The 21,106-nt window shown below is 49.5% G+C and overlaps 1 protein-coding gene across 1 annotated transcript in view; it reads left to right on the plus strand.

The window, feature by feature from the left end:
• Nucleotides 1-21,106, plus strand: part of AHCYL2 (adenosylhomocysteinase like 2) — a 76,187-nt gene that overhangs the window by 31,949 nt on the left and 23,132 nt on the right. The window contains exons 2-5 of the mRNA XM_074540332.1: nt 14,516-14,624; nt 17,186-17,329; nt 18,968-19,068; nt 20,388-20,490. Coding sequence (XP_074396433.1) covers nt 14,516-14,624; nt 17,186-17,329; nt 18,968-19,068; nt 20,388-20,490 — 457 coding nt within the window. The remainder of the gene's footprint in view (nt 1-14,515; nt 14,625-17,185; nt 17,330-18,967; nt 19,069-20,387; nt 20,491-21,106) is intronic.

Consider the following 21,106-nt stretch of genomic DNA (forward strand, 5'->3'; position numbering starts at 1 on the left):
AACAGTTCCTGAAGGATTGACCCTGTGGAAAAGGGAGCAGTTCCTGAAGGATTGACCCCATGGAAATGGAGCAGTTCCTGAGCCCATGGAAAGGGAGCAGTTCCTGAAGGACTGACCCCATGGAAGGGATCCAGGCTGGAGTAATTCCTGAAGGATTGACCCCATGGAAAGGGAGCAGTTCCTGAAGGACTGACCCCATGGAAAGGGAGCAGTTCCTGTAGGATTGACCCCATGGAAAGGGAGCAGTTCCTGTAGGATTGACCCCATGGAAAAGGAGCAGTTCCTGAAGGACTGACCCCATGGAAATGGAGCAGTTCCTGAAGGACTGAGCACATGGAAATGGAGCAGTTCCTGTAGGATTGACCCCATGGAAATGGAGCAGTTCCTGTAGGATTAACCCCATGGAAAGGGAGCAGTTCCTGAAGGACTGACCCCATGGAAAAGGAGCAGTTCCTGTAGGATTGACCCTGTGGAAAAGGGAGCAGTTCCTGAGGGATTGACCCCATGGAAAAGGGATCCAGGCTGAAGCAGTTCCTGAAGGATTGACCCCATGGAAAAGGGAGCAGTTCCTGAAGGACTGAGCACATGGAAAAGGAGCAGTTCCTGAAGGATTGACCCCATGGATAAAGGGAGCAGTTCCTGAAGGATTGACCCCATGGATAAAGGGAGCAGTTCCTGAAGGATTGACCCCATGGAAAAGGGATCCAGGCTGGAGTGATCCCTGAAGGACTGACCCCATGGAAAGGGAGCAGTTCCTGAAGGACTGACCCCATGGAAAGGGAGCAGTTCCTGAAGGATTGACCCCATGGAAAAGGGATCCAGGCTGGAGTAATTCCTGAAGGACTGAGCCCATGGAAAAGACACTGGAGATGTTCCAGAGAAGGTTTAGGTTGGATATTGGGAAATTCCTTCCTGGAAAGGTTTGTCCATCGCTGGCACAGCTGCCCAGGGCTGGAGTCCCCATCCCTGCAGGGATTTCAAAGCCACCTGGATGTGGCACTTGGGGACAGGGTCAGTGGTGGCCTTGGCAGGGCTGGGTTGGACTCCACAGTCTCCAAAGGCTTTTCCAACCTCAATGATTCCATGTTTTCCATGGAGGAAAGAATGCCCAGTGTGCAAGGACAGCAGGAGCTCTGGGAATCCTTTGGCTCCCTGGGAATATCCATGCAGTGCAAATCCCACTTTTCCTTTTTCCTGGCACAAATTAAACTTGGTGTTGGAGGAGATGGGAATGGGATGGTCCCAAGGCAGCGGTGACCGGAAACTTCTTCCCATCTGGAAGGGGGAACTGCCAACAGTGGGAAAATAGCACCCCAAAAATAACAAACTCCCAAATATTCCCACCCCAAAAATAACAAACTCCCAGACATTCCCACCCCAAAAATAACAAACTCCCAGATATTCCCACCCCAAAAATAACAAACTCCCAGACATTCCCACCCCAAAAATAACAAACTCCCACACATTCCCACCCCAAAAATAACAAACTCCCAGACATTCCCACCCCAAAAATAACAAACTCCCAGATATTCCCACCCCAAAAATGACAAACTCCCAGACATTCCCACCCCAAAAATAACAAACTCCCAGACATTCCCACCCCAAAAATAACAAACTCCCAGATATTCCCACCCCAAAAATAACAAACTCCCAGATATTCCCACCCCAAAAATAACAAACTCCCAGGCATTCCCACCCCAAAAATAACAAACTCCCAGACATTCCCACCCCAAAAATAACAAACTCCCAGATATTCCCACCCCAAAAATAACTAACTCCCAGATATTCCCACCCCAAAAATAACAAACTCCCCCACATTCCCACCCCAAAAATAACAAACTCCCAGACATTCCCAACAGAAAACAGGAATTCCAAAGGAGAAGGAGTGGAAGTGCTCCCAGTCCCACCTTCACCCTGACACCGACAACAGTCCAAAGAGGGCTCCGAAAGCTTTTCCATGGAAATGTGGAATTTTGAGTGAATTTCAGTTAGGATGAAACCTCAGCTCAGGCCTTCATCCCTCAGAGGGGCAGGATTGTGTTTGTATCCCGGTCTGGATGTGGAATTGGGCAGGAGATCCCTTTCCCAGTGTTCCTTCCTGTCCTGTCTGCTCAGCAGAGGGAGCTGCAGCCCTTCCAGCAGCTCCGTGTCCCTGCTCTGGTCCTTTAAAAGCGTTCACAGCGGAACGTGGAGCTCATTCCGAGCCGGATCTGTCCTTCAGAAGAATTCCTCTTGGAATGTGGAGCTCATTCCGAACCGGATCCGTCCTTTAGAAGAATTCCTCTTGGAATGTGGAGCTCATTCCGAGCCGGATCCGTCCTTTAGAAGAATTCCTCTTGGAATGTGGAGCTTATTCTGAACCGGATCAATTCTTTAAAAGCGTTCACAGCGGAACGTGGAGCTCATTCCGAGCCGGATCCATCCTTTAGAATAATTCCTCTTGGAATGTGGAGCTCATTCCGAACCGGATCCGTCCTTTAGAAGAATTCCTCTTGGAATGTGGAGCTCATTCCGAGCCGGATCCGTCCTTTAGAAGAATTCCTCTTGGAATGTGGAGCTCATTCTGAACTGGATCGATGCTTTAGAATAATTCCTCTTGGAATGTGGAGCTCATTCTGAGCCGGATCCGTCCTTTAGAAGAATTCCTCTTGGAATGTGGAGCTCATTCCGAGCCGGATCCGTCCTTTAGAAGAATTCCTCTTGGAATGTGGAGCTCATTCCGAGCCGGATCCGTCCTTTAGAAGAATTCCTCTTGGAATGTGGAGCTCATTCTGAACTGGATCGATGCTTTAGAAGAATTCCCCTTGGAATGTGGAGTTCATTCCGAACTGGATGGATCCTTTAGAATAATTCCTCTTGGAATGTGGAGCTTATTCTGAACGGGATCCATCCTTTAGAAGAATTCCCCTTGGAATGTGGAGCTCATTCTGAACTGGATCCGTCCTTTAGAAGAATTCCTCTTGGAATGTGGAGCTCATTCTGAACTGGATCGATGCTTTAGAATAATTCCTCTTGGAATGTGGAGCTTATTCTGAACTGGATCGATTCTTTAAAAGCATTCCCCTTGGAATGTGGAGTTCATTCCGAACGGGATCCGTCCTTTAGAAGAATTCCTCTTGGAATGTGGAGCTCATTCCGAGCCGGATCCGTCCTTTAGAATAATTCCTCTTGGAATGTGGAACTTATTCTGAACGGGATCCATCCTTTAGAAGAATCCCCCTTGGAATGTGAATCTCATTCTGATCTGGATCCTTTAGGAGAATCCCCCTTTGGAATGTGGAGCTCGTCGGAGTTGGATGGAGCTGGAGCTGAGCTTTCCTCAGGATTCGAGGCATCCCTGCTCTCTTTGGGTTGAGGCTGCAGGAATTTTGCTGGTGCCGAGTGAAATCCTCAGTGCTGGAAGCCTCCAGGTCTAAATCCCGGGGACATCACTGCCGGATCCATGGGAATGTTGGGATTTTGGGGACGCCGGGCTGGGATCGTCAGCAGGTGATGGATGGACACGTCCTCCACGCCACAGCCAGGCTGTTCCTGACTCGGACACCGAGCAGAGCCGGGCTCGGTGGGAAATCAGGGCTGTGAGAACGGGCTGGATCCGAGCCCTGCCAGGATTTGGGGTTTGGAGCAGGAATGAGGAACCCATGGGTGCCCTGAGCGCGAGGCCGGATCCTGAGGGGACCTCTGTGTGGGACACCTGGCCCTGAGGGAACCTCTGTGTGGGACACCTGGCCCTGAGGGGACCTTTGTGTGGGACACCTGGCCCTGAGGGACCTCTGTGTGGGACACCTGGCCTTGAGGGACCTCTGTGGGGGACACCTGGCCCTGAGGGACCTCTGTGGGGGACACCTGTCCCTGAGGGGACCTGGCCCTGAGGGGACCTCTGTGTGGGACACCTGGCCCTGAGGGACCTCTGTGGGGGACACCTGGCCCTGAGGGACCTCTGTGTGGGACACCTGGCCCTGAGGGGACCTCTGTGTGGGACACCTGGCCCTGAGGGACCTCTGTGTGGGACACCTGTCCCTGAGGGACCTCTGTGTGGGACACCTGGCCCTGAGGGACCTCTGTGTGGGACACCTGGCCTTGAGGGACCTCTGTGTGGGACACCTGTCCCTGAGGGGACCTCTGTGTGGGAACCCTGTCCCTGAGGGGACCTCTGTGTGGGACACCTGGCCCTGAGGGGACCTCTGTGTGGGACACCTGGCCCTGAGGGCTCTGTGGGGGACACCTGGCCCTGAGGGGACCTCTGTGGGGGACACCTGGCCCTGAGGGCTCTGTGTGGGACACCTGGCCCTGAGGGACCTCTGTGGGAGACACCTGGCCTTGAGGGGACCTCTGTGTGGGACACCTGGCCTTGAGGGGACCTCTGTGTGGGACACCTGGCCCTGAGGGACCTCTGTGTGGGACACCTGTCCCTGAGGGGACCTCTGTGTGGGACACCTGGCCTTGAGGGGACCTCTGTGGGGGACACCTGGCCTTGAGGGACCTCTGTGGGGGACACCTGTCCCTGAGGGCTCTGTGTGGGACACCTGGCCTTGAGGGGACCTCTGTGTGGGACACCTGTCCCTGAGGGGACCTCTGTGTGGGACACCTGGCCTTGAGGGGACCTCTGTATGGGACACCTGGCCCTGAGGGACCTCTGTGTGGGACACCTGGCCTTGAGGGACCTCTGTGGGGGACACCTGGCCCTGAGGGCTCTGTGGGGGACACCTGGCCCTGAGGGACCTCTATGTGGGACACCTGGCCCTGAGGGGACCTCTGTGGGGGACACCTGGCCTTGAGGGGACCTCTGTGTGGGACACCTGGCCTTGAGGGGACCTCTGTGTGGGACACCTGGCCCTGAGGGACCTCTGTGGGGGACACCTGGCCTTGAGGGGACCTCTGTGGGGGACACCTGGCCCTGAGGGGACCTCTGTGTGGGACACCTGGCTCTGAGGGACCTCTGTGGGGGACACCTGTCCCTGAGGGCTCTGTGTGGGACACCTGGCCCTGAGGGGACCTCTGTGTGGGACACCTGGCCCTGAGGGACCTCTGTGGGGGAAACCTGGCCCTGAGGGACCTCTGTGTGGGACACCTGGCCCTGAGGGGACCTCTGTGTGGGACACCTGGCCCTGAGGGGACCTCTGTGAGGGACACCTGGCCCTGAGGGACCTCTGTGGGGGACACCTGGCCTTGAGGGGACCTCTGTGTGGGAGCCCTGTCCCTGAGGGACCTCTGTGTGGGACACCTGTCACTGAGGGACCTCTGTGGGGGACACCTGGCCCTGAGGGGACCTTTGTGTGGGACACCTGTCACTGAGGGACCTCTGTGTGGGACACCTGGCCTTGAGGGGACCTCTGTGTGGGACACCTGTCACTGAGGGACCTCTGTGTGGGACACCTGGCCTTGAGGGGACCTCTGTGTGGGACACCTGGCCCTGAGGGACCTTTGTGTGGGACACCTGTCACTGAGGGACCTCTGTGGGGGACACCTGGCCTTGAGGGACCTCTGTGGGGGAACCCTGGCCCTGAGGGCTCTGTCAGCTGTGGGGCTGGGCTGGTGCATCCCAGTGCATCCCAGTACATCCCAGTGCATCCCAGTGCACTCCCAGTGCATCCCAGTACATCCCAGTGCATCCCAGTGGATTCTCAGTGCACTCCCAGTGCATCCCAGTGCATCCCAGTGCATCCCAGTGGATTCTCAGTGCACTCCCAGTGCATCCCAGTACATCCCAGTGCATCCCAGTGGATTCTCAGTGCATCCCAGTGGATTCCCAGTGCATCCCAGTGGATTCCCAGTGCATCCCAGTGCATCCCAGTGGATTCTCAGTGCACTCCCAGTGCATCCCAGTGGATTCTCAGTGCATCCCAGTGCATTCCCAGTGCATCCCAGTGCATCCCAGTGGATTCTCAGTGCACTCCCAGTGCGTTCCCAGTGGATTCTCAGTGCATCCCAGTGCATTCCCAGTGCATCCCAGTGCACTCCCAGTGGATTCTCAGTGCATCCCAGTGCCTCCCAGTGCGTTCCCAGTGCATCCCAGTGCACTCCCAGTGGATTCTCAGTGCACTCCCAGTGCATCCCAGTGAATTCCCAGTACATCCCAGTGCATCCCAGTGGATTCCCAGTGCATCCCAGTGCATCCCAGTGAATTCCCAGTGCATCCCAGTGGATTCTCAGTGCACTCCCAGTGAATTCCCAGTACATCCCAGTGCATCCCAGTGGATTCCCAGTGCATCCCAGTGCATCCCAGTGCATCCCAGTGAATTCCCAGTGCATCCCAGTGGATTCTCAGTGCACTCCCAGTGAATTCCCAGTGCATCCCAGTGCCTCCCCGATGTGAGCGTGCAGGGACTCGCCGTGGGAGATGTGGGACAGCAACACCGGCGCCTTCCAGCTGCCCGAGTGGATGGTGAGTGCCTGAGCCGCTGCCTGAACCAGCTGAATTCCTGCTGGGAACTTCAGGAGGTTCATTCCCAGCGTTTAGCTGGAATGAGGCTCGTTAGGATGGGAGATTAACGAGCATCGTGCATGAATGAATTGCCTCCTTAATAACGGCCAAGATTATCCACCCCCGCTCACCCCAAATCCGTTGTGTTCACAACCAATTTTTATAGGAATATGAGAAGGACTTGGAGAACCCACAGCACATTCCAGAGATTAGGAATTTCATCCCAGGTCCACCTTTTCAGCTTAATTTTTACCAGCAATTTACATTGTGCTGTCAGAATAAAACCTCTAAAATTTCCAGACACCCTCCAGGGCACCAAGCACTCCTTATTTGAGTGGTTAAAGAGTTTAGAATGGATCCCAAATATTAAATCCACTTTTCCCTCCTTCTCCACTGGAAAGAATTCCCAAAGCAGCTGAAAATAAAATTACACAGCTCCAAAAGCCAGGCAGGGCTTGGAAGGCAGAATTCCCTGTCTGTGTTCCCTGGGGTTTGTCAGTGTCCTGCAGCCCAAAAATGGACCAATATTTGTTATTTCTTCCTATATTTCTGCTCACATTTCCAGTTTCTGGATTTGAAGTTGTCTGCCTGGTAGTTCTTCTAAAAATACTTGGATCAGTGGGATAAAAAAGTTGGAATTCTGGTGCTCCTGCAAAGGAATTTGATTTTATTTACAAATATTGTCCATGCATTGGATTCAGACATCATTATTCCTTTTTATATCCAGCTTTACGTTCCATGCTATCCCTTTCCTAATGTTGTGGATTTTATTGTAAAATTCCAGGTTATTCTGCCTCTCACTCATTTTTTGTGACACAGTTCTTTCGGCCTTCCCCCAAATTTAACATATTTTTATCAACAGTCAGGAAAGAATTTTGCGTTTTAGGGTTATCAATGACAGACTTTGCATCGTTCACAACTTCATTTTTATAGTCTCAAATGTGGATTTTTCTTTGTAAAAACGTGGAGTTTTCCTTAAAAACAAAACCTCTCGTGTAGGTTCTCTAATTTTTCCATTATTGATTCAGTGCTTCTGGGATCGGGGTCAGATGACAAAAACTTTATTTAAATAGACTTTTTTCATTCTTATTGCTTTAATAATTTCCTTTTCCAGAGCAGTTTTATGATTTCATGGATGGTTTAAAGCTGCTGTGGCATCAAATCCAAAGGGCTCCGAAGGGTCATGTCCTGCAGCGCCGTTTTTAATCAGGATTTTAACTCGGCTCATTTGCATTTTATGGGGTTCCTCGGGTCAGCGTGGGAGGGAGCAGCCACATTTCGAGAAATAATTAGCCCGAGCTCTAAATTGCTCATTATCTTTAAGGTCATTATTCCAAAGAGTCTTTTAGGTCTTAATGTTCTTGCTGAGTCCCTGTTTTTTATGTCCATTTCTTATTATTAACCAAATATTGGAAAGTTTTATTAGTAGTGAATAATAACAACAACAACAACAATATAATATAGAATATATTATATAATATAGATAATAGAATATAGGATATAGAATATATATAGATAATATATATAGAATTATATAGATAATATAATATAATATAGAATATATTATAATAATATAGTATAGAATAATATAATATATAATATATATAATATAATATATATTTTGTATATATATTATATATTATATACTATATATCATTATACATATATTATGTATATATGTGTAATAATATAATATATATTATTATAATATTATATTATATTATAATAATATAATATATATAATGTAATATATATAATGTAATGTAATATAATATAGTGATAGTGATAGTAATAATAATAATGATGATAATGATAATAATAATAATAATAATAATAATAATAATAATAATAATAATAATAATAATAATAATAATAATGCCTTTGGATTGCTTCTTGGGAAAGCAGCTTAAAATGTGGGCTCTCCCATATTTTGGGACTCTGATGGAATCACAGAATCCCTGGGGCTGGAAAATCCCCCTGAGCCCATGGAGTCCAAGCATTCCCAGCCCTGCCCAGGCCACCACTGCCCCACAGGGCTGTGAAATCCCTCCAGGGCTGGGGACTCAAACCTCCCTGGGCAGCCTTTTCCAGGGCTGGGCAGCCTTTTCCATGAAGGAATTTTCCCCAGAATCCCAGCTGGACCCCCTGAACGCCCCCAGCACTCATGGAAGGACCGTGTGTGCAGCAGTGTGGGATCCCACGGGATCCTGTGGTCAGGATGGGGTGTCCTGGCTGGCCCTGGCTCCACAGGGATTTTCCAGCTCCAGCTGCTGAGACTCCACATTTTCAAATTGTAAAACACCCATGGCCTGTTCATTGCTAGTTGTGGAAATACCAAATTCCTCTTTTTCCTGCTTTTTGTGGGATTGTGCCCCACAGAGCTGGGATGGCCTGGGGTACCCATTCTGCTGCTGAGGGAGGAGATTTCTCTGTTCCTTGTCCTTCCCTCTGTCCCCACTGGGAGTGCCTGGGTTGGGGATTTCTGTTTTCTTCCTTTCCCCACTGGGAATGCCTGGGTTGGGGATTTCTGATTTCTTCCTTTCCCCACTGGGAATGCCTCAGTTGGGGATTTCTGTTTTCTTCCTTTCCCCACTGGGAGTGCCTGGGTTGGGGATTTCTGTTTTCTTCCTTTCCCCACTGGGAGTGCCTGGGTTGGGGATTTCTGTTTTCTTCCTTTCCCCACTGGGAGTGCCTGGGTTGGGGATTTCTGTTTTCTTCCTGTCCCCACTGGAAGTGCCTCAGTTGGGGATTTCTCTTTTCTTCCTTTCCCCCACTGGAAGTGCCTCAGTTGGGGATTTCTGATTTCTTCCTTTCCCCACTGGAAAGTGCCTGGGTTGGGGATTTCTGTTTTCTTCCTTTCCCCACTGGGAGTGCCTGGGTTGGGGATTTCTGTTTTCTTCCTTGAAGGATTTCTCCTCCCTGCTCCCACCAGTTCCAAGGTATTGAAGTTCACCATATATTGAAGTTGGAGGGAGATGACCCACCTTGCGTTGGTCAGCATCGACTCCGATTTATTCATCAATCAGTCACCTTTTATAACCGTGTTAATCAAGTTCATGCACATTGCAAAATCTGAGCTCACAATAGGTCAGAGATAACATACCAACCCCACCTTATGTTTCCAATACCAAGATTTGGGTTCTCAAAATTATTCTTGCTTTCCCAAAACAGCCAAAGACAGAACATCCACTTGTTATGAGAAAGCTGCCTGAGAACTCTGATGTGCAAGGCTCTCAAGGCCTTCATGTTTGTCACTTTTACCTGTAATTAAAAATAACCTGAGAACCTCTGCTGTTCACAGAAACAGGCTGTGAGAACCTGCTCCTCACAGCTGCTTTCTAGGCCATCCCTGAAAAAATCTCCAACACCAAGGGATTCTCTGTCAGGTGTCCCTGCATCCCTGGCAGTGCCCAAGGCCAGGCTGGATATTGGGGTCCCCTGGCACAGTGGGAGATGTCCCTGCCATGGCAGGGGTGGCACTGCAGGGGCTCTGGGGTCCCTCCCAGCCAGAATTCCAGCATTCCATGATCCAGCACTGGGCTTGATGCCTTGAGAATCTGCCCTGGGACAGAGGCTGGGCAGAGCTCCAGGATCAAGCAGGGATTTATGGAAAGGATCCATGGGTGCCCCTTGGGCAGCACCAGAGCCCAGCCCACCCACGATGACCCAAAACGGCCCCAAAATGCTCAACCAGTCATGGGGTCTCTCATTTGATCAGTTCCATTTGCCCCTTGCAGTTCATTGTCCCATCCCAGCTCCAGCCCAGGCAGTCCCACCCTGCTTGTTTGGGGTTTGTGCTCCTGGGCTGGGATGTTTTTCCACTTCCATTTTCCCAGGAAGTTTGACACCGAGCAGGGCCAATTCTTCTTGTCCTGCTGTTCCATCCATAAAACAATGGATTTTAACTCATTCCATGCAGAAATTTAAATTCCCAGTGTCTTGGCAGGTGGATTTGGACCTCCAGCAATGCTGGAGAGCTTGTGCTGCTTAATCCCTCAGAAAACTCTTGTTTTCCCCCCTTATTCCCAAAAAAAAAAAAATATCCATGGCCAAGAATCAATTAAAGACGCTCAGAACAAAACAATCTGCTGGGATTGAGTGTAGTTCTCTCTGGTTTTATTTGACTGACCCAGATTGACACAGAAATTACAAAAGAATTCCTGAGCTCTGGGGTGGAGATGAAGCAAAAGTTTTTATTTTTAGCATTTTTATTGAATATTGGTTCTTAATTTTAATGTGTTAGACTCAACCTTCATTGAGGGAAAAAAAAGGGATTTTTTTTGCCAGGGAAAGCCTTTGGATTTAAGACACTTGGTGTGAAAACCTGCTGGAAAAGGAGTTTGTGCTTTGGTGTTACCATAAAATTTTATGGTGTTACCATAAAGGCTTTGAGTTGACTTAAGCTGAGCTGAAGTCATGTGTCCCTTAGGATTTTGCATGGATAAGGTGGAAAATGAAAAATTTACCTGGAAAACACCACTTGGGCTGCAATATCAAGTGAGAAAAGCAATGCTGATCCCAGGTTCTTATTCCCTGAGATATTTCCACACTGGAAATAATTCCTATTCCCATTTTTCACATTTTTCAGTCATTTTACAACTCAGGAATTCTGTGGGATTTCCCCTCCTTTTTTCCCCCCATCCATTCCTCCAGCAGTTGCGTTCATGTAGCTGAGGGATTTTTGCTCTTTTAGTGGATTCCTTGAAGTTTCCCCTGGAGATGGAAATGCCATAGAAGGAACATTTTGGGGAAGGAATTTTCCCTGGCAGTGTTTTCCATCCTTGGGACAACTGTTGAGGAGCAGGATCAGATCCTGAGGTAAATCAGGTGTAAATCAGGTGTAAATCAGAAAGAATCAGGGCTGGGGGAGCTTTTTATTCCATGTTCAGTCGGAATTGGTGCTGAGGACAATCAGTGGTTGCCCTGCTGCTGCCCAGATCCCTTTTCCTTGGAATCACAGAGTGGAATCACGGGATGGGTTGGGTTGGAGGAGACCTCAAAGCCCCACCACCCTCGTTTTTCCCATTTTTCCTTCCTTGGATCATCTCTTCCCACTTAAAGTGCTGTGGGACGAGCAGACACCGTGCAGGACAATAATTTTAATTCTCATTTAGCAGCTGGTTTTGTTATCCAAGGAGTTTTATCCCTGATAATTTATTACCTGGGATAATTCCCATAAAAACCCCACAATGTCCTGCCCAGAGAATCTGTGGTGCTCCATCCCTGGAAGTGTCCAAGGTTGGAGCAGCCTGGGATGTTGGGAGGTGTGGGGTGGAACTGATGGGATTTAAGGTCCCTTCCAACCCAAACCATTCCACAATTCCATAATTCCATAATTCCCAAAGGATTGGAACAACACAGGGATGGGTGTTGGGAGTCTGGACCCTTCCAAGGACAAACTCTGCCCTGGTTGCCATGGGGGAACACAGCGAGGAGCGGGATAATTAAAATAATAATAATTAAAAAGCACTTTGCCATCCAACAAACGCCCCTGTTGTTTTAGTTGCTCATTAGTTAATTTCCTTCTAACGAGGCTCCGTTAACGCAATCATCTGACATTGGGGGGGAAAGGGACAGAGTGGGGAGGGCCCGAGTTAAAGGAGCTTAATTAGCGAGTTAATTATAGCGAGCAGGGAAATGTTCTGGTTACATAAATAAGGCATTGTTATGCACACAGCAGCCAGGCCACGCTCAGAACAGGTCAGGGAACGCTGTAATTCCACACAAAACACACAGGCAGGAATTGTTTGTCAGGACGCCTCATTAAGTCCCGGGGTCTGCCAAAAAAAAAAAAACCAAAAAAAAACAAAACAACAAAAAAAAAAGAGTCTGAAAATCCAACTGGTTCCCTTGGCTCCCCCCTGGCACGGTGAAACCGGAGATGGGTGAGGATATAAACGGGACCGGGGCATTCCCTGCTCCGTTCGGAGCGAGCTGGCAGGGCAGCCATGCCCAACAAGAAGAAATACAACGTCAACGGGGAGCCAACGGGCATGAAAGCCCAGGTGAGGGCACTCCTCTCGGGGACCACAGAAATGGGTTTTTTCTACTCAAAAGCGCGATTGTTTCTCTGCTACCTCGCTCTTCTTCCTCCTCTCCTCGCTGTGTCCGCCCTGTCATGGATTCCTGGAGCTCCTCGGTTGGAGAAAATCCCAATTTCTGGAGAGCTTCCCTTAATTTTCCCTTCCGAGCAGTGAAGAGTCAAGGCAAACCCGTTGCTCTGGGGTTGGTGGGGTCGGCACAGGGAAGTTTTCCAGGAAAACCTTGGATAAGGAGACCTTTTTTGCACAAACCTAGCTCAGGGTGGCTCTTTGTGATGGAAACCCCAGGTCAGATGAGCAGCGGCTCATTTGGAATGTAAAGGTGAAACCTCACCTGCATTAACCCCTCGTGCCCCTGCAGGTGAGGTTTTCCAGTGGGAATCGTTTGTTCCTGCTGGAAGTGGAAAGCAGCAGCTCTTGTGTCGCTTCTTTAGATTGCTCTTTGGATTTAGGAGCCCAAAGAGCTGCAGCTCTTCAAGGCTCCACAGTTTTTCCTTGAAGCTGTTGCCTTCAGAGGTGTTTTGGTGGGAGCCCACCGAGCCAAATCTCTCTTTTCATCCCATCTGGAACATTCCCGTCTTCTCAGCCCTACTGGAACGTGGCTTTTGTGGGTTTGGGCAGGTTTGGAGCAGCCTGGCATAGCAGAAGGTGTCCTGTGGAACTGGATGATCCTTAAGGTCCCTTCCAACCCAAACCCCTCTGGGACCCTGTGAAATTCCCTTTTTGCCCACTCTCTCCTTTAATCCTAAAGGATTAAACCCAAAGGGTGTTGGCCAACACAAGCCAAAAGCAGATCTGAGCCTTGACCTGGCCCTTTCCCGAATTTCCCTTTCCTGGTGCCTCCTTCACCTCCTGGCTGTCCCAGCTGAAGCTGAACCCAGCTCGTGGCAGTGTTTAAAGGGTTTAAACCTTACAGGGATTATTTGAGTCTGGTTCTACTTCTGCCTGAATCAGTTCAGGACTTCTTTTGCTTCGTTCTTTACTTGGTTTTGGATGTGTGAGGGCTCAGGGAGCTCTGAATTACCAAGACTGTGTGAAAAGTTGTGCTCAGTGTCCTTGAAGAGGTGATGCAGGAGAGGAAAATGTGAATTTAACCCAAATTATTCCCCCTTTGTTAGAATCCCTGCGTGTCTCCAGCTCCGCTTGACGCCAATAACCTCCTCCTGTGATGGAGCTGCTCAGCCGTGCAGGGATTTGTTCTAAATTAAGGGAAGAAAAAGGACAAAAAAGAGAAGTTATTTCAGGCCAGCAGCTTCTCAGAGGAGAACATAAACCCTGGTGTGTGTGCAGAGCCCCCGTCCCGCCGGGATCAGGGCGTTAATCCTGGCACAGCCCTGGCTGTAACTTGAGTTTGGTGAGGATTTTCCCTTCTGTGGCTGCTCCTGATCCGGTGTCGTTCTGTTGTGTACTCCTAAAAACTTGTGTTCTCCAGCCATCTGTGCTCCCAAATTCAACAGCCTGGCGTGACACCTCTAATCTTGGCTGGAAGGACTGAAACTAAACAAAATGGGCAATTTACCATATCCAGTCCCCGTTAAATAACAGGAATTGTGCTCTGGGCCATGACTGAGATGGTGCCAGTGTCTGCTCAAGGCTTTGGGTTCTTGGGATTGATCTATTACAGCGACCTTAGACGGTCACTGTGGTGAGAGAAGGACGAGAATCTTGTTTCTTGATCAGAAGGCTGGATTTATTCATATATGATATATAATACATTATAACTATACTAAAAAGAATAAGAAGAGAAGTTGCAGAGAGCAGCTATGCTAAGAATAGAATAGAAAGAATGAATAACAAAGTTCTTTGCCCAGGGAATCTGTCTCTGAGCTCCTCCTGTGATTGGCCTTTAATGGTACACAAGGAAGATGAGCCAATCACAGGGACACTTGCTACATTTCACAGCAGCTGATAACAACTGTTTACATTCTTCTTCTGGGGCTCTTTGCTTCCCAGAAGAAGGAGAAATCCCAAGAAAGGATTTCTATGAAGAAATGTCCGCGACATTGATCTGTTGGGTTTTTTACAGAAAACCCCTGATTTCTTTCCACAGATCCAGTTTGCTGACCAAAAGCAGGAGTTCAACAAGCGCCCCACCAAGATCGGCCGCCGGTCGCTGTCGCGCTCCATCTCGCAGTCCTCGACAGACAGCTACAGCTCAGGTGTGTCCAGGCCTCTCCCCGTCTGCCCTGGCCTCGCTGGGAAGGCAGGGAAATAGGGGTTGGCCTTTTTCCTCATTGTCCTCTACAGCTGGCTGGGAAATGAAATTATTCTGGTGCTCTCCTTATAACCCCGGTGTGCTTCCCTTCCGCTCCCTCCTCTCCTCCCTGTCCTGATCCCCTCAGGAAAAGTGTTTGCACACTTTATTCCTGCTTGAGATCACAAATCCACAGGGATCCCACTGTAGGTTTGCTGCACGTGAGGTTGGAGTCTTTGAGGGCTTTGAAGGGCTCTTGGAAGGGGTTTCTCCTGCTGGAATATTGCTGGATGGATTTTTGGGATTTGGGGAGAATCTGGGTGGTTTCAGGGACCTTAGAGCTCATTCCACCTCATTCCACCCCCTTGCTGTCAAGGACACCTTCCACTAGCCCAGGTTGCTCCAGGCCTCATCCAGCCCAGCCTGGGAGCTTCAAAGCTCTGATTCAGCTCTGGCAAGTTTGGGAAACCTCAGGAAACTCCGGCTCCAGCTGCTCCTGATGGCTCATGGCTGGTGGCCAGAAGTCCTCCTAGCTGGGAACTCTCCTTGGAATGGTGTTTCTCCACTCATCCCCGCGATGTGAGGATGTCAGAGACAAGCTGGGACAGGGCTGGGCTGTGGAGAGCTCTTGGCATTCCTCAGCAGGTTTGGAAGAGCAGAGCTGGAGAAGCCGTGCTAATCTGGTCACTCAGCTCCTGGCAGAGCTGCTCCTCTCCAGAAGATGGAGGTTCTGATCTGATCCTGGCCACCACAGCCCCAGGCTGCATCCCGGTTTTTGTGGGAATGCTGACTGTTCCTCATTCCCTTCCCAGCTCCCGGCTTGCTGCTTCCTTCGTGCTGTTTGCAGGCTTGGAGCAACCCCCAAAGTCTCTGCCAGAGGTTGGGATGAGCCCCCCAAAGGTTGGGCACCCCCTGGGTGACCCATCCTGCAGGCACTGACTGTTCCCATGGAAAAGGGAGAAATTCAGGAATGCTCATGGCACGTTCTCTCCAGAGGCACATCAGCCCGGGCTCTGTTGGGAATCCACAATTCCAGCTGATCCCAGAGCACCTGGGAATGGTTGGGACTATTTCTGCAGACTCTGAGTCTGCTTATCCTGGCTGATGTCACCGCGGTGGCTCCCAAGTCACAGCTGGAAGGACCTGGAGCAACTTTGGGGAATTCTGCTCCTCTCCTTGCAATTAACATCAGAATTGCGGTTAATTATCTCCTGCAAATGTTCAATTTCCTGCTAATGAAAGGAGCAAGACTGGCATTCCTGGTGGAGGACTTCAGTTCCCACATGGCAGATGCATGATGGATGGATGGATGGATGATGGATGGATGGATGGATGGATGGATGGATGGATGGATGGATGGATGGATGATGGATGGATGATGGATGGATGATGGATGGATGGATGGATGGATGGATGGATGGATGGATGGATGGATGATGGATGGATGGATGGATGGATGGATGGATGGATGGATGGATGATGGATGGATGGATGATGGATGGATGATGGATGGATGGATGGATGATGGATGGATGGATGATGGATGGATGGATGATGGATGGATGGATGGATGGATGGATGGATGATGGATGGATGGATGGATGATGGATGGATGATGGATGGATGATGGATGGATGGATGGATGATGGATGGATGATGGATGGATGATGGATGGATGGATGGATGGATGGATGGATGATGGATGGATGATGGATGGATGGATGGATGGATGGATGGATGATGGATGGATGATGGATGATGGATGGATGGATGATGGATGGATGATGGATGGATGGATGGATGGATGGATGGATGGATGATGGATGATGGATGGATGGATGGATGATGGATGGATGGATGATGGATGGATGATGGATGATGGATGGATGATGGATGGATGGATGGATGATGGATGGATGATGGATGATGGATGATGGATGGATGGATGATGGATGGATGGATGATGGATGGATGATGGATGGATGGATGGATGGATGATGGATGGATGGATGGATGGATGGATGGATGGATGGATGATGGATGGATGGATGGATGATGGATGGATGGATGGATGGATGATGGATGGATGGATGGATGGATGGATGGATGGATGGATGGATGGGGAAGAGAGATGGGAAAGCTTTGGGAAGAGAGGTGAGAGAACCTTTGGGAAGACCGGTGCTAGAACTTTGGGGAAGAGAACTGGGAGGACTTTGGGAAGAGAGGTGGGAGAACTTTGGGAAGAGAGGTGGGAGAAGGCTGTGGAGATGAGCCCCTGTGGGAACCAGGCAGTGCTCAATCCCATCACCTCTGCTGTGATGTTGAAGTAGAGATCAATGAGAATTAAGAATTCATCCCAGCTAAATCCAGCTGGAAAAATTCCCCTTGTGAGGAGAAGGAGAGATCCCAGCTGGGGATGGGAGGGGCTGGGATGGACGGACATCCATGGCCACCCTCACCCTTCCCCGTGGGCGCTGGGGACTTTGGGAAGGTTTCCCCCGTTGCTGAGCTCCCTGCTCCCTGCAGCTGCCTCCTGCACGGACAGCTCCGACGACGAGACCTCGCCCAGGGACAAGCAGCAGAAGAACTCCAAGGGCAGCAGCGACTTCTGCGTCAAGAACATCAAACAGGCCGAGTTCGGGCGCCGCGAGATCGAGATCGCCGAGCAGGGTGAGGCTCCCTCCTGTGCCCCTCGGGCTCCTCCTGCCCCAGATTGTTGGGGTGGGAAAGCTCCTGTGGGGTTTTGGGAATTGGAAAAGCTTCTGTGGGATTTTGGGGGTTGTGAGAGCTTCTGTGGGATTTTGGGGGTTGGGACAATTTCTATGGAATTGTTGGGGTGGGAAAGCTCCTGTGGGGTTTTGGGGGTGGAAAAGCTTCTGTGGGCTTTTGGGAGTTGGGACGGTTTCTATGGAATTGTGGGGGATGGAAAAGCCTCTGTGGGCTTTTGGGCATTGGGAAAACCTCTGTGGGATTTTAGTGGATGGGAAAGATTCTGTGGGGTTTTAGGGGATGGAAAAGCTTCTGTGGGATTTTGGGGGTTGGGACAATTTCTATGGAATTGTTGGGGTGGGAAAGCTCCTGTGGGGTTTTGAGGATGGGAAACCTTCTGTGGGGTTTTGGGGGGTGGGACAATTTCTATGGAATTGTGGGGGATGGAAAAGCCTCTGTGGGCTTTTGGGCATTGGGAAAACCTCTGTGGGATTTTGGGGGTTGGGAAAGCTTCTGTGGGGTTTTAGGCCATTGGGAAAGCCTCTGTGGGATTTTGGCAGTTGAGAAAGTTTTTCTGGGATTTTGGGGGTTGTGAGAGCTTCTGTGGGGTTTTGGGGGATTGGAAAAGGAGTTACAGGGTTGTGCTGTGTAGTTCCAACCATTAAAGGACTATTCCGTGGTTGAAGTTATTTTGTTAAACCAGTAGGAAAGATGAAATCCATGCCATAAACTTCACAATTTTGGTTTAGCTTGATTACCTCAAAAAAAAAAAAAAAAAAAAAAAAAAAAAAAAAATGGAAAAGGCCAGGCAGGGTTTGGATGTTGGAGAGGGGGAGCAAATCAGCAAATCCCAAATCCTCAGCCCAAAGCTGATTTTCCTGCAGCCTCAGCTGGGAGGCAAAAATTTGAATAAAAAATAGGGGAAAATCCAGTGGGATTTGGGGTCATTTTGATGGATTTGGGGTTTTCTCTCAAGGCTTTTGTGGCAGCTGTTTTGAAGCTGCCACAGCCATTCAAATTCATGGGAACACCAGACAGGCATTCTTGACCCCATTCCTGTTGGGATGGGGAAGCTTCCAGGGGATTTTGGGGATGGAAAAGGAGATATAGGATTAGGAGTACCCTGCAATCAAACTCAATTTTGTTAAATCAGTAGAAAAGATAAAATCCATTCCATAAACTTCACAACTTTGGTTTTGCTTGTTTACCTCCAAAAAATAAGAAAAGCAAAGGCCAGGCAGGATTTAGGTGTTGGATGTTGAAGAAGTGGAGCAGCAAATCCCAAATCCTGAGCCCAAAGCAGATTTTCCTGCAGCCTCACCTGGGGGCAGAAATTTGAACATAACAGAGGAAAACTCCAGAGGAATTTGGGGATTTTGTTGTGTTTGGGATTTGAGGATTTTGATGTGTTTGGGATTTGGAGATTTTGATGTGTTTGGGATTTGGGGATTTTGATGTGTTTGGGTTTCGGAGATTTTGGTGTGTTTGCTGTGGAGGCTTTGGCTGTTTTGAAGCTGTGGAAGTTTATGGGAATGCCAGGTGTTCCTGCTGAGCTGTTCCCGCCCCATCCCCATTTTCCTTTTCCCATTTCCCTCGCAGAGATGCCGGCGCTGATGGCTCTGAGGAAGAGAGCTCAGGGGGAGAAGCCCCTGGCTGGGGCCAAGATCGTGGGCTGCACTCACATCACGGCACAGACAGCGGTGAGAGCCCCAAACCCAAACAGGGCATCCCCAAACGGGGCATTCCCACTGCTCATCCCATAAACTGACCCCAAATGGGGCATTCCCACTGCTCATCCCATAAACTGACCCCAAATGGGGCATTCCCACTGCTGACCCCAAATGGGGCATTCCCACTGCTCATCCTAAACCTGACCCCAAACGGGGCACTCCCACTGCTCATCCTATAAACTGACCCCAAACGGGGCATTCCCACTGCTCATCCCATAAACTGACCCCAAATGGGGCATTCCCACTGCTCATCCCATAAACTGACCCCACACAGGCCATTCCCACTGCTCATCCCATAAACTGACCCCAAACGGGGCACTCCCACTGCTCATCCCATAAACTGACCCCAAATAGGGCATTCCCACTGCTGACCCCAAACGGGGCATTCCCACTGCTCATCCCATAAACTGACCCCAAATGGGGCACTCCCACTGATCATCCCCTAAACTGACCCCAAACGGGGCATTCCCACTGTTCATCCCATAAACTGACCCCAAACGGGGCATTCCCACTGTTCATCCCATAAACTGACCCCAAACGGGGCATTCCCACTGCTCATCCCATAAACTGACCCCAAATGGGGCATTCCCACTGTTCATCCCATAAACTGACCCCAAATGGGGCATTCCCACTGCTCATCCTAATCCTGACCCCAAATAGGGCATTCCCACTGCTCATCCCATAAACTGACCCCAAATGGGGCATTCCCACTGGTGTTTTTGCAGATAAACCCCAATTTTTGCTGATTTCTGTGGTGTTTCTGTACATAAACCACAATTGTTGCTGATTTCCATGGTGTTTTTGCAGATAACCCCCAGTTTTGCTGATTTCCGTGGTGTATTTGCAGATAACCCCCCGATGTTACAGATTTCCATGGTGTATTTGCAGATAACCCCCAATTGTTGCTGATTTCCATGGTGTTTTTCCAGATAACCCCCAGTTTTGCTGATTTCCGTGGTGTTTTTGCAGACAACCGCCAGTTTTGCTGATTTCCATGGTGTATTTGCAGATAACCCCCTGATGTTACAGATTTCCATGGTGTATTTGCAGATAACCGCCAGGTTTTGCTGCTTTCCATGGTGTATTTGCAGATAACCCCCAGATTTTGCTGATTTCCATGGTGTATTTGCAGATAACCCCCGGTTTTGCTGATTTCCATGGTGTATTTGCAGATAATCCCCAGTTTTGCTGATTGCCATGGTGTATTTGCAGATAACCCCCAGTTTTGCTGATTTCCATGGTGTATTTGCAGATAACCCCCAGTTTTGCTGCTTTCCCTGTGTTTGCAGGTGCTGATGGAGACGCTGGGGGCGCTGGGCGCTCAGTGCCGCTGGGCCGCCTGCAACATCTACTCCACCCTCAACGAGGTGGCGGCGGCGCTGGCCGAGAGCGGTACGGACGGGGAATTCCTCCTGCTGGGATTTACAGGGAATTCCTGCCAGGATTTATAGGGAATTTCTACTGCGTTTACAGGGAATTCCTGCTGGGATTTACAGGGAATTCCTCCTGTATTTATAGAGAATATCTACTGGGTTCTATAGGGAATTCCTCCTGGGATTTATAGGGAATTCCTGCTGGGATTTACAGGGAATTCCTGCCGGGATTTACAGGGAATTTCTACTGATTTATAGGAAATTTCTACTGGATTTTATAAGGAATTTCTACTGGATTTTATAAGGAATTTCTGCTGGGATTTATAGGGAATTCCTGCTGGGTTTTATAGGGAATTCCTGCTGGGATTTATAGGGAATTTCTACTGGGATTTACAGGGAATTCCTGCCAGGATTTATAGGGAATTTCTACTGGGTTTACAGGGAATTCCTGCTGGGATTTACAGGGAATTCCTCCTGCTTTTATAGGGAATTCCTGCTGGGATTTATAGGGAATTTCTACTGGGATTTATAGGGAATTCCTGCTGGGATTTATATGGAATTTCTACTAGGTTTTATAGGGAATTTCTGCTGGGATTTACAGGGAATTCCTCCTGCATTTATAGAGAATATCTACT

This window comes from Zonotrichia albicollis, chromosome 4 (assembly GCF_047830755.1).
Source record: "Zonotrichia albicollis isolate bZonAlb1 chromosome 4, bZonAlb1.hap1, whole genome shotgun sequence".
NCBI classification, from domain to species: domain Eukaryota; kingdom Metazoa; phylum Chordata; class Aves; order Passeriformes; family Passerellidae; genus Zonotrichia; species Zonotrichia albicollis.